A 21,038-nucleotide genomic window follows, 5' to 3' on the forward strand; every position below is an offset into this window, starting at 1 on the left:
GCAGCCTTGGCACCAGATACAAGGCAAAGCCAAAGCAAAGCCACTGCCTGGCCGAGGCTGGGTTGGCTCATGCTCCACAGGAGGGAGTGCATGGTAAGAGGGAAAGCATGAGGACACCCATAGGAGAGAGGCACATATGGAGGAGAGGGGCATGCAGGGGTGACCCATGGTGTGCGGTTCAGAGGGAGGATGCGGGAGACTGCATAGACTGTTCCTCCCCCACCACCTGCTATGCCCCCCCACTACTTACCTTCTAGTCCAGCTCTGGCTCTATGCCTTACCCAGCCCAGAGCCACCACAAGCTGCTTTTTCCTGGCTGGGATCATTACCACTCACTGCCCTGGAGCCAGAGCCACTGCACGAAGTAAGCAGAGATGTGTGCGTATTGGGGCAGGGGCAGGTAGCTGGGAACAGCAGGTGCAGGCATGAGGGACAAGGGATGGGGGTCTGGCTGCCAGCCACCCTCTACACTGCTGCTTTCTCTGGTTCAGTGGCAGGGTGTGGGGGAAGAATTTAAGGCAACCCTCCTATCATTAGAAAAACTTGGATTCACATAAATATGGTACTTAAGTTGAAACATCTTAGATCCTCCTTACCTGGAACACAAGATATGATTTTGAATTTCTTGATACTGGACCTCCCTGATGTGCACCCAGGCAAATTCTCCCAGGGTCTTTAAGTCCCTAAGTGTTTCTCCATCCAAAATATCAAAAGTCCACAGTATTTCTCTCATCACACCCTGGATGATCTTCACCAAAACACTTCAATCCCTGGAACTGATGGTTCAAAATTTGACAAATCTGAGGGCAAAAGGAGAACCATGACTTACTCTTTCTCCATATCTGCTCCATTAGGCAAGTGGTTCAGGAGTAACTACCTGAATTACAAAAAAAACAAACCAAAACAAAAAAACCAGAACAAGACAGTGTGTGTGGTGGGGGGGAGAGGAGGAAAAGAGAGGGCAGCAAGACAGTAGACACTAGCAAGTTTAATAAAAAAAACAACACAAGCATCACAAAGGTAGGGTTTCATCACCAGAAGGGGCTGGTGGACCATAACTGAGGGATCGTTAAGAGAATATATCCTATATTCCTGAATGATAGATTTGGGGGCTTGAAATTATTCTGTGTTTTGTATGGCAAATCAACACTCTTTCACAAAACTATACAAAAGCAGTGTCATAAACATAAATGTTTCATTCAAGGTATAGATCTACTATATGTATGGACCTGTATGTATAGACACATCTTTTGTTCATATTATAGATAATAAAGACCCATAAATATAGTGCATTAGTGCATGTGAATGTTTCTGTATAATATTATATTCTGTTTTTGTTTAATATGGTCAGGAATATGCATGCAATGCACTGCTGATTTCATTCAGACTTTGTATTAAGACAGCAATATTATTCAGAATAATAATATGGTTTTTAGTATAAGCTCCATGAACTTAAAGCAGTGAGATAGCTATAAGCTATCCCAAATAACTTTGAAATTAGCCCAGCTGATTTTAGTGAAACTTTTGCCTAACAAAAGCTTAGTAAATTATTTTCATTAATCTCAAAATTGAGGATGCTTTGTAAAAGTCTAATTTTTTTCTGGTTTTCCCTCCCTACAGGTATCAGAAAAAAATCTGTATGATTCAAGATCAAAGTTCACACTATATTATGTCATAGCAAATTTGGAAATTATTGAAAGACTTGCAATTTTGACTTGAAACTGCAACACATATTACATGAAAGTTACTGTATTTTAAAGGTCAATTTGCATTCATTTTGCTTAGTGCAAAAAAAAGTCTAAAAGTTCACCACTTAAGAAGTCACCATGAATACAGTATGTTATTTGTGGAGTTATATGCCAGAAGTAGCCTGAGATTCCCAGTAGCAGAAATTGTAACATGCTTTTTAAGTCCTTCTATGTCTAGTAATACAACTTTTAAAATATTTTACTAGCTTTAAAATATTTAAAGCTAAATGTTTTGTTACCAGGGATATTTAAGTTCATTAAACCATACTAAACATTGCTTGTAAATTGTTGAGCTGATTCTTAAAGTGTCTCATAATGCTGGAAGTACAGATGACTATTTGTTTTTTAATGACTTGCTGGAAAATGAGACTTGTGAGTTTTCTGTTGTATAATAAAACAGATCTCTCTCTTTCATTGTTAAATTCTTAATGAAAAGTTCTTCCAATCACATTTCAGTCTTTTAGATGCAAGAAAGTTGTTGTAATTTCAATAAAGTACTCTCTCCAGGCACAACGAAACACTGTGGCTAAGTACAGACAATCGAAAGCCAAAGGCTGAATTGATTCAATCTTTGCAGGTTAGTCTAAGCTACATAGATTGAATAGATAAGCAGAATTCACTTTGGATTCTGGAAATGTAGCCACTTGCCTGCAGTAGCCTAGGCCAGAGGCAAGGGGGTGCTAAAGCACGCCACCCTGTTCACCTGAAGGAACAACTTGGGCCAAGGCTAGCCCACCCACCCTGCAGGGGCTAGGTTTGCAGGGGAGATGCAAAGCATCCTGGGATGCTGGGGAACTGAGCGTTAAATTGAATCTGGAGGGGCTCTGGGACAGAAATTCAATAAACTGATTTAACCAAGTCAGTTAAGCCTGATGCTACATCCATCTAGGTTTACCTTAAACTGGTTTCAGACTTTTTGAAAGAAGTTTATGTGCACTAAACTTCTGCTGTCTTACAGATTTGAACTTGTTTCCAATCACTTATACTGGTTTTTGTGTAATTTCTGTCCCTGGCCTGTGTATTTTAGAATGTACACAAGTGATTTGGGCATACAATTACTGTATGTTAGCAAACAAATTAGACATACAAACAAGCATACACTCAGTACATATGTATACACACTACCCTAATGGTTATTATTTGTTTTTTTTGTTGCATATCTCAGTAAGCAATAAGTGGCTATAAGCATCTCGTATGTTTATCACAACTTTGACTGGATTGCTGTACAACTAAGATTCAAGCTACTAACTTTGTTCTGTTCACAAGCCTACATATGCTGCAGCAGACAGAATACTTAAACATTCAGACACTGTTTCTCATTTCCTATACAACAACAACAAAGACTTGTAAGTGTGGTTTTACTCCATACAGGCACATCCATATTCATATCTGTACTTGTGTATTTTGAGTATTATCTGCTCATTTTAACAATTTTTTAATTTTTTTGCGGGGAAAGGGGAGACATTTTAAATCACAGTGAAGAGAGAGTGAGCTTTATTTTATTTCGTCTTACACAGTGTCAGAATTGCTTAATAGTTCCAACTGGTTCAGTCTATACAAACCGTAGTTTGGCTTGCAGATCCTGGATGTGGAGACATCAGGTATAAGATAGAAGGAACTGACCTTGAATTCCATGTTCAGTTGTCAAGGCTGATATAATATCTTTGATATATAGTTTTGGAAATGAGACCAAAAAAAAGGGAAACTCATGATGCTATTTAACAAAGTCACATTCCAGAGTAGAACCCTGTTTTACATTTTTTCCATATGATACTGAAAAAATGTTTTCCCAGCAAATATTAGCTTTTACTAAGGATAATATATATCTTAAGAATACTCAAACATTCCATATTTTTTTTCATTTAAACGTATTTTTATATCTATTTAGCATATTTCAATTCATATAGATTTTCATTAGACAGGCAATAAATAACTAATTTTAATGTCTATTTTAATAATGAAAAGATTGCTCATGACTATTTATCATTATAAAATATTTAAGTACTAAATGTATTTGCTGGATGTAAGCCTTTTGTACTTCAATAAAATACAGTAAATCTATTTACTTGAAAATTGCATCTGTAATTAAATCAGCTTGTACATTCATCTTATCAGAATTATATCCTCTTTCTACATGTGGGTCTTAAACTAGAGTTGCAAATTAAGGTGGCAGATTATGCCACTAGTAAAAATAAAGAAACTGGATTCTGAGGTTTCATCAAACAAGCTTTCATAATACTTAGGTTGAATAATTATTTGGAATAAAATATTCTCCTGAGGCATACAAACCTAAAAAATCAAAGCAGTGAGAAATTAAGCACCACACATTTACACTGCTGTAAACAAGCAGATGCATGATGCAACCCTATCTACGCTGTTGTGACTTTCTAGAATCCAGCGTAGACTTAGGTGGGAAAAATGAAATGTAAAACATGCCATTCTAAATTAGTGTGGGTGTCATGTCTGCTTCCATTGGATCACGCACAAAACACAGTACTCCAGCTACTCTCATTATGGGCCAATGCCACTGGGGAAGAAGAAAAGGGGCAGGGATTGACCACCTGCGTAAAACTCCCTATGTCCGTTGAGGACCAAGTCCTCACCATTTACCCGGTTCCTTTCGACATTGAAAGATGGTTTGCCGAAGTAGCAAATAGGAAGGAGAACAACGTAACTATATCCGTCCTGCTGAGGGGAGGAGGCCACATATCTACATACTATAAGTAGCCCCACGGGTTTGACCTCAGCACCCTCTTCAATGTTACCTGGCCCCCTAGAGAGGAATGCTGGGAAAGGGAGCATACTTGTGCGTGCTCTGCCATCCCATGGGGGATACATCCCCAGGGGGAGGAATGGATCAGGCCCAACATGTCCCTGAAGTGGGATGCTCTTATAATGGAACCACATTGGCACATCGATCTAGGCTCACAGGGAGATAAAGCCCCATCTGAATTTGTACAGACTCCCCTGATAGAAGCCACACCACTCGTAGAGTGGAATAGATCTTTCACAGTTAACCTAAGGAGAACAGGCAGTCATGGGCAACAATCGTGGTACGGGTTTTACTACCCAATTCTCCGAGCCATATTATCCCATGCTGCCTGCCACGGCTTAGAGCAGCCGATTTGACAGTCTGGGCCCCCAGAAAGATCTAGGCACGCTTTTCCAAACCCTGGTCGATGCGATGAGATTATGACACCAGCTCCATTTGGCCTAGCATGGGCATGCACTGATGGAAAATTATATACAGTTCTACCAGCAACCTTAACGGGTATCCAATGTGTGTTAAGTTCTGTCTTGTTTTGCCCCCCACTTAAAGCGTCAATGGCAAAACCACCCAGCCCAACCATACTACATAGACAAACTCAATCAAACACCCCAGTATGGAGTTCCCTAACACATGGGGAGAAAATAGTACAAAGCCTCGGGTGGGCCTTCAAAGGGCTATTTCTGTGGGGTCTGGCAATAGCAAAGGCTCAAACTGCGCTAGCAAAATTACCTGAGCAAGTCGAGCTCCTAGCAAATCATACGGCAGTAGGTTTTGAACTTATCAATGAACAATTGCAGGCCACATCTAAAATGTCCATACAGAATCGCCTAGCACTGGACACCCTCCTGATTCAACAGGGAGGATTATGTCAATTTCTAAATTTGTCCCACGACCTCTGCTGCATTGGTATACCAAATGTAACAATTCCCTTACAAAATCAAGTTATCGAAATTCGGAAAATAGCAGAGTAAGTGAACGCAGTTGCTGGTATTGGACAGGGCTGGCTGTCTAGGATTTTTCAAGGCCTCGGTTGGAATGTCTCCTCGTGGTTAACAAACCTGTTAACACCTTTAGTTTTAATTATGCTAGTGTTGATTGTAATTACTTCCGTTGCTAGCTGTATTTCTCGTATTTTGACACGAAAAGTATCAGCTCTATCTGTTATGTTGTATGCTAAGCTACCCACGTACGAAAAGGTTGACGAGGAGAATGAGATTGAGGATCACTGTTGAAATTCTAATATAATTCTCCTGCATTGACAGCAACGGGGCATGTCAAGGAAAAATTTTGATTACGTGCTGCCAATGCAGAGAGAATTAAAGCTGACATGCACAAGACAGGCTCATGGAATTTTCCATTGGACTCACCCAGCATGTGTTCCCTGGGCGACCCCAAGAGCTGTCAGTCAGGCTGACCTACTTTCCAGCCCTGCGCATGCTTGGTAACAACGGAGAGCTCAGACTCACGCATGCTCAGCCAGCTAAGAGCATGATGTCATTCGGCTAGAAAGTTCTTTGAGGGACACATTCTAATTGGCCACCAAATTGGTATAAAAGGTTAAGAAGCCCCTCCCTCGGGGGGAGATCCGTTCAACTGAGGATGGAGGCTAGTTCTTAGGGACTGTCCCTCAGTTAGGTCTCCTCCAGCGTGGGCTCTTGCTATGTTTCGTACCTCGTTCATACTGTATTGATTCTCCAATTACTGGACTGTTTTCAGCTCTGATTTTGACCTTGTTCTCAGATCACCCTCGATACTTCACTACGACTTACCTGGTTTTCCACCTCGGCTATCATCTCGACCATCCAATCGTCCTTCAGGACTGGCGTCACGACTCCAATATTGTTTCAGTTCATCGAGTTACAGTTTGTCCTATCGTTTGTTTATCTTTTCATAAGCTGTTGACCAGCTCTGGGACTAGCCAGCAGGCAGCCGCCCCTAGCTCCGGCTAAATAGCAAGGGCTTGCTGGTGAACCCCATGAGCCGACAGACCCCTCTGTTTGTTTATTGTTACCATCCACTGTAACTGAAGATCGTTGCCTATGCCTCAAAAGCGTAAGTCGAATAAATCCCACTTGTTTAAGAAACCACATGCTTCCGTGACGCTCAGTACTCCATTGCCAAAAACTCCCGCCTGTCCACTCCAATTGCCACCACCTGGCCACCCCACCATGACCACGACCGTGAGTTTGGCTCACCAGCTCCAGGGCTGTGACAAGTACTATTAGATATAAAGGTCAAAAAAAGTGATTTTCAGAATATCCTGAATTTTCTGTTGACTTCTATGGAACTCAACAGATTAAGTATTCTGATAGTTAGAAATTGTTTTCATGTCTTTAAATGAATTCTGGGAGACACAGGAGAAAAAACAGTATTTCTTCCCACCATAAGTCCGCTCGTTGTTTTCCTATAGTTTTGTAAACACTTAACAGTTTACATTTATCTTGCTGGGATCCTGTGACCCCAGCTGACTTCCTGCCCCTGGGGTAGGGGGCTGGACTCAATCTTCTGAGGTCCCTTCCAGCCTTAATGTCCATGAAAATCTATGAAATTTAAAAAGCTGAAATAACTGAGTTGAGAGCCCACACAGATTTAAGCGCAGAATGTATTTATTTGTTGAAATTTTCAGTACATCATTAAGAGATCATTTTAAAGTACTTAAAAATATTTTGGAACAAATAAATGAAAACAATTCAGCTACAAAAGAGGAACAGAATTTCATTAGTGAATGAAAGTGGTACATACACCTCATCATTCTATGTTCTCTGAAAGTAGAATTCCACATAGATCCATGCTCTTGGGTCATGTGGGCAGGTATACAGTCTGGCATATGTGGGTTTTTTAATTTTGTTTTTTTTAAGGTGCTTCAAGTCAAAACTAATACCTGCATTACATAATTTAGAGGGTCAGGTCAGAACAAGTTGTCTTTCTTCTTACAAACACACCTGAGGATCACCAGTAGCTTATGCTATTTTCCCTATAGCATATGACTAACTCCTATCAAACAAGTCTCCCATCTAGCAGACTTATCAACAGAATGCATTCAGCTACTTATCTGCCCTGCTGCAGATTTTTAAAATCAAATTCTGAACTAAGACAACCAGAACTAGCAAAGACTTTTGTTTACCTGGATGGAAAGAATATCTGCAGTATTCTAGCACACTGGTGAGAACAATGAGAAAACAGGAAATATCTCATGTGATAACACCTAGTCACCAGTTCATTTCCAATAAGATGGCATGTTTCTGATACAAGACACATTATTGTTCCATCAAAGTGACTGATGAATATATGCTAACAAAAGAACCCTAAATATTTCATACCAATAAAGGGTAGTTTCCTACCAACACAAATCCACAGTTGATATAATATTAAAGAAGATCAAGAATGTGTCATGAGAATACTTATGCCTCTATTAATAGAAGGCAGGGGCTGAAGAAAAGAGAATTATATTGCATTTTTAATACTAACATGGACACGAGACTACCTGTACCTAGACAAGTACTGATTTAAGGTGTTTATTTAATGCAGGCCTGTCCAACTGGTGGCCTGCAAGAAATTAGTTCACGGCCCCAGGGCTCCCACCTGGCTGCCCCAGCCCTTACTCTGGCTGCAGTAGCAGCCAGGGGCTCTGTGTTCCCACCCCCGGACAGCAGAAGCACACTCCTCTGGCTTCTGCTTCCTGGAACAGCCTGTGGTACTGGGACAGCCCATGGCCCAGGGCAGCCATGTGGTGAAGGGCAGCAAGCGAGAGCCCATGGCCAGAGCTGAAGCTAGGTCTAAGACGCCCACGTGCCTATCTGGTGCAAAAGGGGGGAAGCACCTGCACACCTCGGGGTGGGGGGCAGGGCACAGCCCATGTTGGTATGGCCTGTGGCCTCTATTGGTGCAGGCCCCAGCCCCTTAAAATTTAGACAGCCCTGATTTCATGTATTCATTACATGCCACAGCCTTTTCCTATGTTTAGGGCTCTAATATTTGGATCTGATTCACAAGTGCCTAAATTTTAACTATGCAAGTAGTACAAAGTTAGCCTCACATAAAATTGTGCATATTTTAAATGTATTGCTAAAATTGGGGCCTGATGCACATAACTTTCATCTTGCAGTCAACTACCAGTGCTTCAATGAAGTCTTTGAGTAAAGGTGGAAAGGCAAAGGACTGGATCAATGTCCCCACATGACCCGAGACTGAGGGAGGGGAATCTATGCAGTGATACTTACCTTGAAGGACATTAACATTGCCAATTTTCAGTTCAGACAAGCTAAGAATCACCACTTTAACAAATATATAAATAAATAACTAGTTCTTTTCTCAAATCTCTTCACATGTTACAATATGGAGTGTATTTTCAATAACAGACTGACTGTGGCACACAAACACAATCTAATCTGTCAGTTAGGTAGTGTGTTCATCAGCTCTTTTTGACTGCACTATAGAACTGTATCTTTTCTTATGAACATAGTTTCCAACTTCCTGGTTTGAAACTAGTGCTGAGGTTTCAAACTTATGGCCTGCAGAGCCGCATCGTGCAGCCCACAGGACTGCCAGCAGGGCCATGAAAACAGGTGGGGGGGGAAGAAGCCTGCTACAGAAATCTGGGGCATCGAGCCCTGTTGATGACATGTCAGTAACGGGAGGTGAGCAATGGCTGCATTAGCCCCCGCTGCTGTAGCCAAATCTGGATTAAGTTGGGAAGGAACCCTGCTGTTCTGATCTGGCTGGGGGTAGGCAGGCTTCATACCCTCATAACAGCTTTGTAGAAACTTATGTTTTCTAAAGGTCTCAGCCTTAGGGTCCCAAGAGGTAATTAGTTTATAAAACAGGCAAGCTTTTTTCTTCACTACAGCCAGATAAAGGAGTGTTTTTTTAAAAGACGCCTGAATATTTAATTTTATCCAACAGGCACCAGGCTATGTATCTTTATTTTTCAAATTCAATGAGATAATAAATATCACATTTTAATCTGTTGAAGTATGGCCAGCATTATGAACACCAAGATAAATTAATAAAAAGCAGCTCAAGACTGTGTGGAATGAATAATTCCTATAACACAATCATTTTAAATTGCTAAACACTATTACAAAAAGCAAGCCATAAAGCCTGACAGAGGAGATTAAGTACAGGATCAGAGCAACTAAGAGAGTTTTCTGTTGCAATGTAACAAAAAATTAGCTATTTGAAGCCCTATATTGTAATTAGACACTCCAGTGACACATTACTGGGCAAGCCCTGATAGTCTAACAGAAATAATATAATCCTTGTGCATTTCGTTAACCTAAAAAGGATCAAGTTCAGTTTCCAATATTCCAATTATGCTGTGTTGTCTGTCAAAAAACTGAACACATTTCCCTCAATCTACATGTATTCAGAAATAGATTTCAAACAATGTTTATATATTTAAATTAAACTATGTGGGAAAATTAACCATTCAAGGATTCCTAACAAAAATTCATCAGAAAAATAAAATGAAACAGCATCTATAAGAAATCTGTTCTTAAAAAAAAGATGCTAAAAAGAGGGGGGGGGAACAATCTAGATGTGCAGCACGCCATTTGTGTACCTGTATTATTACATGGTACAACAAATATAAGTATGCACTTCTCAAAATGTATACATTTTGTGCCATTTGACTTCACTAAGATGAAGAAAGAAACCAACGTTTCTACTTTTATGAAGATTCCCCATAAGTTTCTGAAAAGTCAGTACATACAGATGTTGAGCAGCTTTCAGATCAGGACATACAATATTTCTGATCAAGTAAAAGTACTCCAACTTCTCTGGAAAAGAAGTTAAAGTTAAGGCCCCACAATTCCAGTTATAGAATACATTACACCTTCTTTACTGGAACATCATTTAAAACCAACTATTTTAGTGTTTTAAAGCAGGGGTGTCACACATATGCCACAGACCAAATTAGTCCTACGGCTTTTGCCCTGACCCTGGCTACAAAGAAGGACTTTCCATAGCAGCATCCAGCCTGAGTGAGAGCCATAGTGCTGGAAACCCAGCAGCACCATAGTATAAAGCCTGGTACTGCAGTTTAGTCCCATGGCAGCAGCCAACTGCTCATGTCAGGCTTCTTCCTGTGGTAGTGCTGCGGCTCCACCACCGAGGCTCTCAACCAGACACTTGGCTGCTACAACGGGAAGAAGCCTTGGTGTTGCTAGGGCTCCAAAGCTGCAGCTCTCACTGGCTTGACTGCCAAGCACCTGGATGAAAGCAACAGCACTACAACCTCAGCAACACCACAGGAAGAAACCTGGCACTGTAGCTTGCTCCTGTAATGGCAGCCAAATGCTTGAAATGCCAGGCCTCTTCCTGCTGGGTCCCAGACCAGCTAGGGTGGGCATGCCATGCATTGGATCCAGCCTGGAGTGGGAGAAGGAGGGGCCATGGGCTCAATCCAGACCCTGGGGCTTTCCCTGCACCATTCATCTGGCCCATGGACTGGTCCCACACCATTTATCTGGACCGCAGGGCCAGACAAGTTTGACACCCCTGTTCCAAAGAGTTTAAATAAAAGGTAGTTTTACAAGGATTTATCATCTATATACTCAAAGTACACTAGTGTTACTTTACAGTATTAGTGTTATAACAGAGCCGTTAAGGATGCAGCATATAAACAAACTGAAACCACCAATATTAACTGAAACTTCTGCAAGGTCCACAAAACTAGTGAGCTCACTACACAAATTAAACATCAAAAAGTAAAAATTAACAGACCCCAGGATTAAGAAAATCTGTTCACTTTATATTAAACATCTCTAACATGACCATGGAATGTTTAAGTCCTCTGTTGCAGAGAGGAACTCTTCCCTTTATAATCATGAAGGGTTTTCAACTCTAATATTAATGTGCAAAGTGACTATTTATTTTAATAGATTCTGCAGCATGGCTGTTGCATACGTAGGACGAGCTTGTCTGCTCTCAATTGCATGTTGAAGGTACTGGATGCCTCCGCAACGCTCCCAAACCTCTTCAAACTGTCTCGACAAAATTTCAGCACCCCGCTTTCGAGTTAAGCCAGTCTCTTCAAGGTTTAGCTCACACATCTCCATATCATCCTTGCCTGAAAAAGTTGAAAAGATAAGCTTTATTTAGATGGTTCAAGATCATAAAGGAGTAGGGTTTTTGCTTTGGTTTTTCTTTTTTCAATACAGTTTTCTAAGAAATAGAGAATATGTTATGATTGCTTATAAACAAACATCGATATTCATAAAGAAAAATTAGCCTGATAGCCTTGGAAGTTCTGTTACCCACTGCATAAATACAGCATAAAGTAATAGTCATGATTCAAGTGCCACAAGGTACTTCAAGGTAAGTGAGGTTGTGAACTTAGGCCCCTGGCATAAATTAAAATAATGGCACAATTAGGATTTGTGGAATTTTATGTCCCATTCCAAACATTGCTCAGCCTGCCATGCCACACATAGATACAGACATGATGGGACATGTAGATGAAATGTTGCAGATACATGGGAGCTGCAGGGCAAGGCAAGCAACATGTATCTTGGGCTCGCTGCAACCTGGACTTAAAAACTATCCCGCACATTCAAATCACCAGGTTCAAAGTTGTAAGGTTCCTAGATAGGCGAGTGGAGAAGGTCTTAATTTCAGGTACAATACAAACCAGCCACAAAGACTTTCAATCTTTGTGGAACATCTTTCTGGCTAGTTTGCCATTTTATGGCACCACAAATTAGCTGACTACATGGCATGTTGTTATTTATAGCTTCATTAACATTAACCATGCCATAAATGCAACACATGCCAAGGGCCTCAGTGATTACACAGTAACCATCCACTTGCAAGCTGTTATCCCATGGCAAATGTGAAACAGCCCATTTTCATTGATCTTAAATGAAGAGAAAATATATGATGGATGATTATTCAGTTATTCAGAGCACTTTCACATGGCAAATGTGAAACAGCCCATTTTCATTTATGTTAAATGAAGAGAAAAATACATGATGGATGATTATTCAGTTATTCAGAGCACTGTTTCAAATTAGCAGAAATTGCTCTGCTACACAGTAGTACAAAGTGATGGTAGAAAGTGGAATTACTTGGCTACTAAGGCTCTTTTCTCAGTGTCTTGAGTTATAAAGACCAAATTAACAGAGTTTGTGTGAAGGGATGCAAGAGAAGGGCATTCCCTAGCATGGAAATGCAGGGAGGCAGAAAAAGAGATTAAAACTCTTCCCTTTTGTTCACTTTCCATTACAATAATTAAAATAGGAACATCTTAGGGGAAGATGCCAATAACATGAAAGCAACCACTGGGCCACAAACTGCAGATGAACTGGAGATAAGCTAATGGGGATGGTAAAGACCAAGAGTGAGTGAGAGCACATGCAGAAATAGTAAAAGTACACAATGCCATGTTTTTAAGTTGTTAAAACAACTTAGTATAGGTAGTTGAGGTTTTAAAAATAGAGTTTCTATACCCTATTCCTTATGACTGTTATCTTATTATGCAATATGTTTAATAGTGAAAAGATGCATTGTTGCCAGCTCCAACATATTTTTCTTTCAATTAAAAAAGTTTTAAGATGAAACAGGCTGACATCCTTAGCATCAAAGAGAACCAAGGTGAGCATTAGTATGCTGTTAACATAAGGGTTGCATAAAATAAAGTACAAAAGGACAAAGCTTACTTAACCTATTTATGCTCAACCAGTTGTAACATATACTGCTGTAATTTTTCACAACTGTCTAAAATCAAATAAAGCAGTCACTGTGGAATATTTCTTAGATGACATTGTCACAGTCTTTGACTTTGATGTTCTTTTAGTTGAGAGATTACCTGACTTATACAGAAATTTTTTCAGATACAGCATGTCATCATTTTACTTAGAGAATGCAAATCCATGAAGCCAAGCAACAGCCTCCTTGTTAACTGAACATCATCATTGAACATTTGCTGTAATGCTTTTCAAAAGTTATGAGTATACCAACCAGCTACAAGCAGAATAGGTGGCTTGTCAGGATGAAGTTCCATTTGTCGAGCAATCCATGCTCCATCAAAATGTGCATACCACCAGCCTTTCTTCTTGTTTTGAGGATCTTTGTACTGGTCTGCTGGGCGAATGAAGGGAATACGGAAGTAACGCTGCTGTCTGTTTATTTCAATCTCTTGCTGTCTGTCAGGCAACTGTGTTGCTGGATTCTGTTGGGCTAGTATACAAAAAAAATAGAGTTAAGAGATGCAACACAAAACAGCAAATTCAGAATTTAATGCACAAATCATTTTTATGATGAAAAAATAAGAATAATTTCCCCCAAAAGCAGAATATTATAAGGCTATAAGGTGAATTCACCTTAAAAAAAAACAAACCCTGAAAGACTGAAAACTAGCATTTTTCTAAAAAACCCTCCTGATAGCAGTACTACTAATTAAAACTCCACTGAGAATAGTAACTGTAAGGATGACAGTGTTCACCTACTGTTGACATTTTCAACAATATATTGTGTTGCTTTGAGCATGTCTAGGCAACAAAGTGGTTTAGATTAATATCAAAAGTATACTTTAAATAAAATGCTTTACAAACATTAAAAAAGCTCAGTGTTGCAACCAGCCTAACAGTTCATCTTTGGTACAAAACCAGGTCAAATTAGAGAGAAGTAACTTTATTTTAAGAAGTAATGTAATCTCTAAAGAAAGATATTTGCTAAATAATTAACAGAGAGACTTTATAATCCTATTACAGATGCCCAATGTGGTAACAAAAGTTGATTAGAGGCCCACCCATTTATTACAAAAAGGCTGCAAACAGACATTACTTTTTTCTTGGGAGAAAGCCTTTCCTCCCAGTCCAGTTTTCTGACTGTGAAGCACATGAGAAAAATATGCTAATATTTTCTCTCACAGGGCACTGCTGTGGGCCTCTAAGCAAACTGCAGGTTATTCAAATCAATTGTGTGTCATCCGGGGGGCAAGCCTGTCAGGCTGTGGGCTCTCACTGCCTACCTACTGGCAGAGCAGCAACAATGCGACTTTGAAATGTTATATGTGTAAATGGCTGTGACACTCCTGTTCTGATCCAAGTCAAAGCCTGAGACAATTAGGACAGCCTCACTGAGACATCTACTGAGAGCCTAATTCTCATTCAAAATTTCCAATGAACTCTGGAATTAGAAATCACTTAAGAGATTGATTCCTAAGAAGCATTTATTGTAGGATAATTAAATTAATGTTGAATAAACTTCTACAGAGACAAGTATAGTCATATAAAACTTTCCTTTTTTTCCCCAAGTAATTATGAATGCAAGTCTGCTGCAATCTTAGAAACAGCCCCCTTAATATTGTTTGCTTTTTCAGTGAAAAGGGAATAATTAACAGTGACTTCTCATAACATTATGTCAGTCACCTATTAAGGAGCAAAACTAATTTTGGATCTTAAAATTAATAAAATGAAAAAGTAGAAGTCTTATTTAATTAATGTATTTTTGCAGTTTTACAAAGAAGACATCAGTAAATAGTATAGCCAGCATCCCCTGACATTTCCTTTATTCATAAGTGAACAAGAATGGTTTATCAAAATATAGAAAGCAGCATCTTAAAAATCCCACATATAAACATTAGTGCCTAAAAAACAAAAATGGTCAAAGAGGGGGAGGAGGGGAAAGAAACATGTCCAAATAAAGAAAAATGTTTTAAGACAGGATTTAGTACCATTTGTTAAACATTAATTCTCTTCAGATACCATTTTTATATGCTAGCATTGATAAAAGCACAAGTTATATTTAGGAGAATTTTTGGTTCAATTGAGTTATGCAATTTTTGCATACGCAATTCTCTATGAATTGCCTGAACCTACATTACAGCAAACTGAAGTTTTAATATTAAAAAACAGGGGGGAGGAGGGGTTACATTTCAATGGCAATCAGCAGATGTTATTTCTACCCTTGACCATATTTCCATCAATGAGTAAACCCTAAAGGATGGAAGTGCCATACAGTCACTACTTTTCAATGCTAGATACATTTTAACACATTTTGTGAAAAAAGAAACCAGCACCCAAATGTTAATTTTGGCTCTAAGAATCAGCTGCTATACATTGATGCCAGAGTTTTGCTACCATAGAAAAAGGTGTACTGATACAATAAAAAGGCTGTTAAACAGCCCAGCATTCTTTGAATATGTTAGCTTTTTGAACCTAAAACATTAGTTAATACTTTAATGAACCTACATGAAAAAGTTAATCCCCCCAATATGTCATATCTGATGAAAATAAGCTCCAAAATACACTAGTGCACAATTTATATATATATAAATATATAACCACTAAATGACCACTCATCAAGCAAATTTAACATTTGGTGGGCTTTAAAAAAAAAAAAAAAAAAAAAAAATCAACCAATAGTTTTTATTTTTATACTCTGTACATAGAATGGTAGCAAAAATCTGGATAAATGAAGTTAGTATAAATTTTGCAAGTACTCCTATTTTTAGAAGTTAGCTTAAAAAACCATCTCCCCACTTACTTGTGTTGTTCAAAAATGGTGCAAAATCTGTAAACAAACATTACACATTGAAGAAAACAAAAGTATTGATCCTGTTAAAGTTCTGCTTTCAGTACTTCAAAAAGTTTGTCACCAGTCCAAGGGACAGACAAATGAAAATCCCATTTATACCAAAAATGTGAGTGGTGATCTGCACTTATGTGCTGTTTACTGATTCAAATCAAATATTTCATTTGATCCAGTTTCAAGGATCTCTGACAGATGATACTTTAATCAGGATTTAAATTTGAAAATACTATTATAATCCCAGTCAGAAAAAACAAGTGATAAATGAGTACAATGGGCTGTGAGGACAAATCTTTGTTATTTCATGTGGTACCTTTAATAAGCTTTTGACATTTTCAAAAGGAAAGAAAATATATTCTTTAGTTGCTAGAGTTCTGTTAATACCTAGCCAAGAAAGATGTAGCTCCTTTCTTTGCTCTATATTATCCACTAATTCTATGGCCTCCTGTAAGCCAATGCACATTTAGTATATCTAATTTATCATATGCACTGACCTCTAACAGGACTATTGGACAACTGTATGACACTGGCTAAAGGATAAGGTGAGGAATGTATTCAATAACATCCAATGGAGTATTCGCGTAAGTATGCAAGAAATTAGATAATTCAATATAATGAAGGATAGTTGCAATACACAGAATTGAAATGTTCACTTTGTATGACGACTCATAATAAGAATTTACTGACACCAATATGAAGCTTAAAAGGTCAGTATCAGCAGGCTACTGTGTTTTTTCTAACTACAATGATCAAGTCTTACATGGAAAGAGGTGGAGTTTTTCAATAAAAAGAAAAAAGTTTATAATGCAGCAGTACAAAACAAGAAATATTGGTATAAATTGGAATTAATTTTTAGTCTCTGGACTTATAACAAGGTGGGCCTCCCACTGCCTTCAATAGTGTTGCACAGATGACTGAAAGGTAGATTTATATTCTTTATGGTACATTGCTCTGCCGTGCCAAAAAACAACATTATATGAAATCCATGGAAATATACTTTTCCCATTTAAATCCCTTAAAAAGCAATGGGACCTGTTCTCATTAGCATGACGTTTTGAAAGTTTACAGAGTCAAAGTTTGGGAGATGAACAAGATAACAGACTAACACTGAAACAGAGACTATAAAACAACCATCATCCCGTTATCACATACTTATTATCAAAGCATATTGAACAGACACTGAACTATGAAAGAGTTAAAGAATCTTGGTTGAAATGTGTAAAGTTTAAACCTTAATATTTAAAGATATAACGAGGAATGTGATCTTGGATGAATAAGGATAAAAGTATGACAGGGAAAATCCTGTCATCAATATATTTTAATCCTTTTAGATTGCATGTAGCAATCTTGTATGTTTGAGGAACCAGCAGCTAAAACTGGATGCACTTTTGTGATCCATTATTCTTTGGCAGACCCTGTTAGTTCTCTTGAGCTTGCCTGCTAAATGGAGACAAGACCTGATTTCTAATAGTCTTCAAAAAGTGTTTCAAATGCTGTAGGGTATCACTGAAGTAACCACCAAACATCCTGTATATTCATATATGAAATATATGCATCTGTGTGAATATAATATGGGTACTCAACTACTGTCAGTAGGCCATTTATAAATGCTATGTTTTCTAGGTTTAATAGACTGCAGCTGTAACCATATACATGTGGATATCTGCAGTACTAATTAAAATTGGCTCTAGTCCAAATTAACTAATCCTTATTGAATAAGGTTTAAAATTAATGCAGGCTAGGGGAGTCCTAATTAGGCAATTTAGACTGTATTAGTTAGCATGTATATACAGTACGGCTTTTACGAAAATCAGTGCTTAGGAACTCAGGGTACTTGCAGATATACAAAAAATCCAAAAACAATCCCCCCACCCCCTGCCTGAGCTTTGCTTTAAACTCAGCGCATTCTCACACTTAGCCCTGTGCATGCCCAGAAGAGACGGTGTGTTACTTCAAATCAGCCCGCCCAACGTCTGTAACGACTGGGAGCTTTAGTGGGTCTTTTTTGGCAATTTTGTCCAACAGCCGATTGAATCAGTTTTAGCTAAAAGCAAAAAACCCCACAGAAGCACCCAATCTTAACAAACACTGCAAAGCCATGTTGAAGCAATGCACCACTGCTTCCAGTGAAGCGTGTTTTTGGGGTGAGGGTTTTAATGTCTGCAAACACCCTCAGAGAAGCACTGCAAATATCAGTCCCCACAAGGGAAACTTAATTAGGTTTTTACAAAATAGAGGCTATCAGACACAAACCTACACCTTTACAAAGTCATATGTGGCATCAACACCTCACCCTGCTAATTATCAGGTCAATTACAACTTTTCGAACAACACTTTAGATAACTGCAACAATGTAGCAGTGCTTACACAGGCTTATCAGCACCTCCTAATTACTTCCAAGCTCTGTTAAGGGGTTGTCAAATGTATATAGCCAGTGCCTCCTGCAATGATGGTCAATGATAGTCTATTAACCCTCAAGTCAAACAGAAATTTGGTTCTAACTGTGGGATGCAGATCAGTTAACAGTTAATGGTTTAGAAAATACTGAGCACTTCTACAAGTGACCTAAAATATCAAATCTAGAACTATTTCTATTTCTAACTGGTGCTGATTGTTTAGAAATAACCATTTTTAGTTGTTAAAGCTGTACTGGAGAAATAAGAAATATCAGTAAATGTAGCTAAAGTACAATTATTTTTGTTAAACGGTCTCATCTAATATCATACAAACATACTGTTAAATTAAATAACTTTCTTCAACATAACCAAACACCAAGTGCTTAAAACCAACCTAAAAATGTAAACAGCTTAAAAACTTGCTTCTAGAAACATTTCCTGTCGAATTTTTCCATATTTCAAAACAAAGTATTACAAGAATAAAATGCATTTTTCTCACCATAGTCAGTAACTGATTTTGGAGCACGTTGTTCTGTTTCTGCATTACGTTTCTTATTCTTGGATTTCCAAGTATGATACACTTTAAGTCGTCTGTGAAATTCTTCTCTGCAAGCTGCCAATAATTCAATATCTGTCCAACAAAGAGCATAGAAGGAACAGGGATGAGAGCAGGAGATGGGGGGGGAGAATTGGGGAAGGAGACAGGCATGTGTTTATACACTGCATCACTTTAGAGCAAGTTATAACAGCACCTCTGCTGCAAGCAAACTTAAAGCTTTAAGCTGAGCTACACTGGCAGACAGGAAGCATGGAAACTTATTTCTGCTAAAGGCTTAATTATAGACCTTTTGCTTTGCTGGTTGAAACAGAGCTGGCAGATGCAAGCAGCTCAGACATCTTGAAAGCAATATATACATTCATGGGTAATGAGAGTTTACTTATATCAGTCCTGGACTGTAAAATTCATGCACCAAGATACTGCATGCTAGTCATGCCACAGGCCCTTCAACAGAGATGAACTGCACCAAGCAAGGGAGAGAAGAAATGCCTCGGGGCTGGCTTGCTGGTAGGTCTTACAGTGCTGCAAAGTCTATTTGCTATTCCTCTCAGAAGATTCTCCTTAGAGTGCAAGGGCAGCACATCAACTTTGTGCCAGCCTTTCAATGACACCAGAAGGGCTAAGTAACCTAAAGGTGAATTTAAAAGCTCCATACCCACAGCAAGAGCAGGGAGCTCCTGGAAGGCTCGAAGCACTTTTGAGGTGGATCTTACCAAGCTTATGAATAGAATCATGTTATATGGTTCCCTGCTGTGGTGGGGCATTGAACCCAATGACACAGAAAGTCCCTTCTGGTCTTATACTCTTTACGTTTTTCCCCCTTCTTGACAAACGCCTGGCCTAACAGGAGCTCAGCTGCTCCCAGATTTGAAGAGTAAGCTAGGAGTTACAATTTTCACTTTTCTCACTTGCCTTTTTTACAGTTACCACACGCAAAGCAGTTGGGGAGCAGGTCCTATCCACCTTTCTAACTTTATCCCAGCCAACCGTACAGGGAACTAATATTTAAGAAAACATGTGACAGCATGGCTGCTTGCTTCCTCCCCCTGAGAGTTGCCAAAATACATGGTACAGATAAAAAAAAGAAAAAAAAAAAAGAAAAAAAAAGAAGGTGGAATGATGACAACCCCCACCACCAAAGAAAAAACAAAACCAACCCCCCCCGCCTTCACTCACTGTTATAATAGTGAGGCAGAGGAACAGACTGCTTAAGGAAGATGTGGAGTCTCCATCACTGGAGGTGTTCAAGAAGAGGTTGGACAGCCACTGGTTGTGGATGATCTAGGCATAGCTATGCTTATGTTCTACTATGAGTATTTCCCACGCTTCTAGGCTTTGTTGGTTGCTGCACAAGGCTGGGAGGTTTGCCTCTCCTTTTCCCTCCTACATACATCAGGTGTGGGGGTTTTTTCCCCTGTTTTTAAAGCCTTCCTCAGAAGCACTGGAGGCTGGCTGTAGCCAAGGCTGGGAGTGTGCCAATGTTTCTGCAGGTACCAAAGCCGGAGGTTCCTGGCTACAGAGTCTTGCCCCTTCACTCAGGGTCAGACCAACTATCATGTTTGGGGTCAGGAAGGAATTTTACCCCATGGTCACACTGGTATTGGTCCCTGCCCTCCTCTGCAGCAGGGGACACAGACCTCTACTTTGAATCTCTTGGGTGTATATTAACCACCTTTTACAGAAGCAAGATGTTGGTGGCTGTAGGCCCCCTGCTTTACCTGTGGCACTGCAGGGTGTTAGGTTTTGTGTTGTGTCAGGGTCAATGGTACTTTTACTGAGGGGTTAGATTGTGGATTTGTACAAGATGGTTTGGATACAAATAATCCTACCTCAAACAGGGGGTTGGACTAAGTGACTTAAAAATGTCCCTTCCAGTCCTAGTTCTCTACTATTTCTCTGACAAATCTCAATAGTCACCTAAGAGGTTCTGAACAAAGTTAACCAGATATGAACAATTAAGTGTATTAGCCCGCTGCAGCAAAAAAATAAATCTGGTCTACAGAAAGTAATATTTTAATCTGAAGACTCAAAAA

The 21,038-nt window shown here is 39.3% G+C and overlaps 2 protein-coding genes across 5 annotated transcripts in view; one reads left to right on the forward strand and one right to left on the reverse strand.

The window, feature by feature from the left end:
• IMPG1 (interphotoreceptor matrix proteoglycan 1) overlaps positions 1 to 1,723 on the forward strand; it is a 159,623-nt gene extending 157,900 nt beyond the window's left edge. Inside the window, exon 17 of the mRNA XM_019520454.1 lies at positions 1,621 to 1,723. The gene's annotated coding sequence lies outside the window, so the exon portion shown is untranslated. The remainder of the gene's footprint in view (positions 1 to 1,620) is intronic.
• A 5,379-nt stretch (positions 1,724 to 7,102) lies between these two features.
• MYO6 (myosin VI) overlaps positions 7,103 to 21,038 on the reverse strand; it is a 202,908-nt gene continuing 188,972 nt past the window's right edge. For 2 of the 4 annotated variants that reach the window (XM_019520457.1, XM_019520455.1), the window contains 4 exons: positions 18,946 to 19,077; positions 16,006 to 16,032; positions 13,477 to 13,695; positions 7,103 to 11,587 (listed from right to left, as the gene is read on the reverse strand). In XM_019520457.1, coding sequence (XP_019376002.1) covers positions 11,388 to 11,587; positions 13,477 to 13,695; positions 16,006 to 16,032; positions 18,946 to 19,077 — 578 coding nt within the window. In that variant the 3' untranslated portion in view covers positions 7,103 to 11,387. The remainder of the gene's footprint in view (positions 11,588 to 13,476; positions 13,696 to 16,005; positions 16,033 to 18,945; positions 19,078 to 21,038) is intronic. The other 2 variants (XM_019520458.1, XM_019520456.1) reach the window with 1 other exon arrangement.

The sequence above is a fragment of the Gavialis gangeticus genome, unplaced genomic scaffold, assembly GCF_001723915.1.
Source record: "Gavialis gangeticus isolate Ggan-Ray unplaced genomic scaffold, GavGan_comp1, whole genome shotgun sequence".
In the NCBI taxonomy this organism is placed as follows: domain Eukaryota; kingdom Metazoa; phylum Chordata; order Crocodylia; family Gavialidae; genus Gavialis; species Gavialis gangeticus.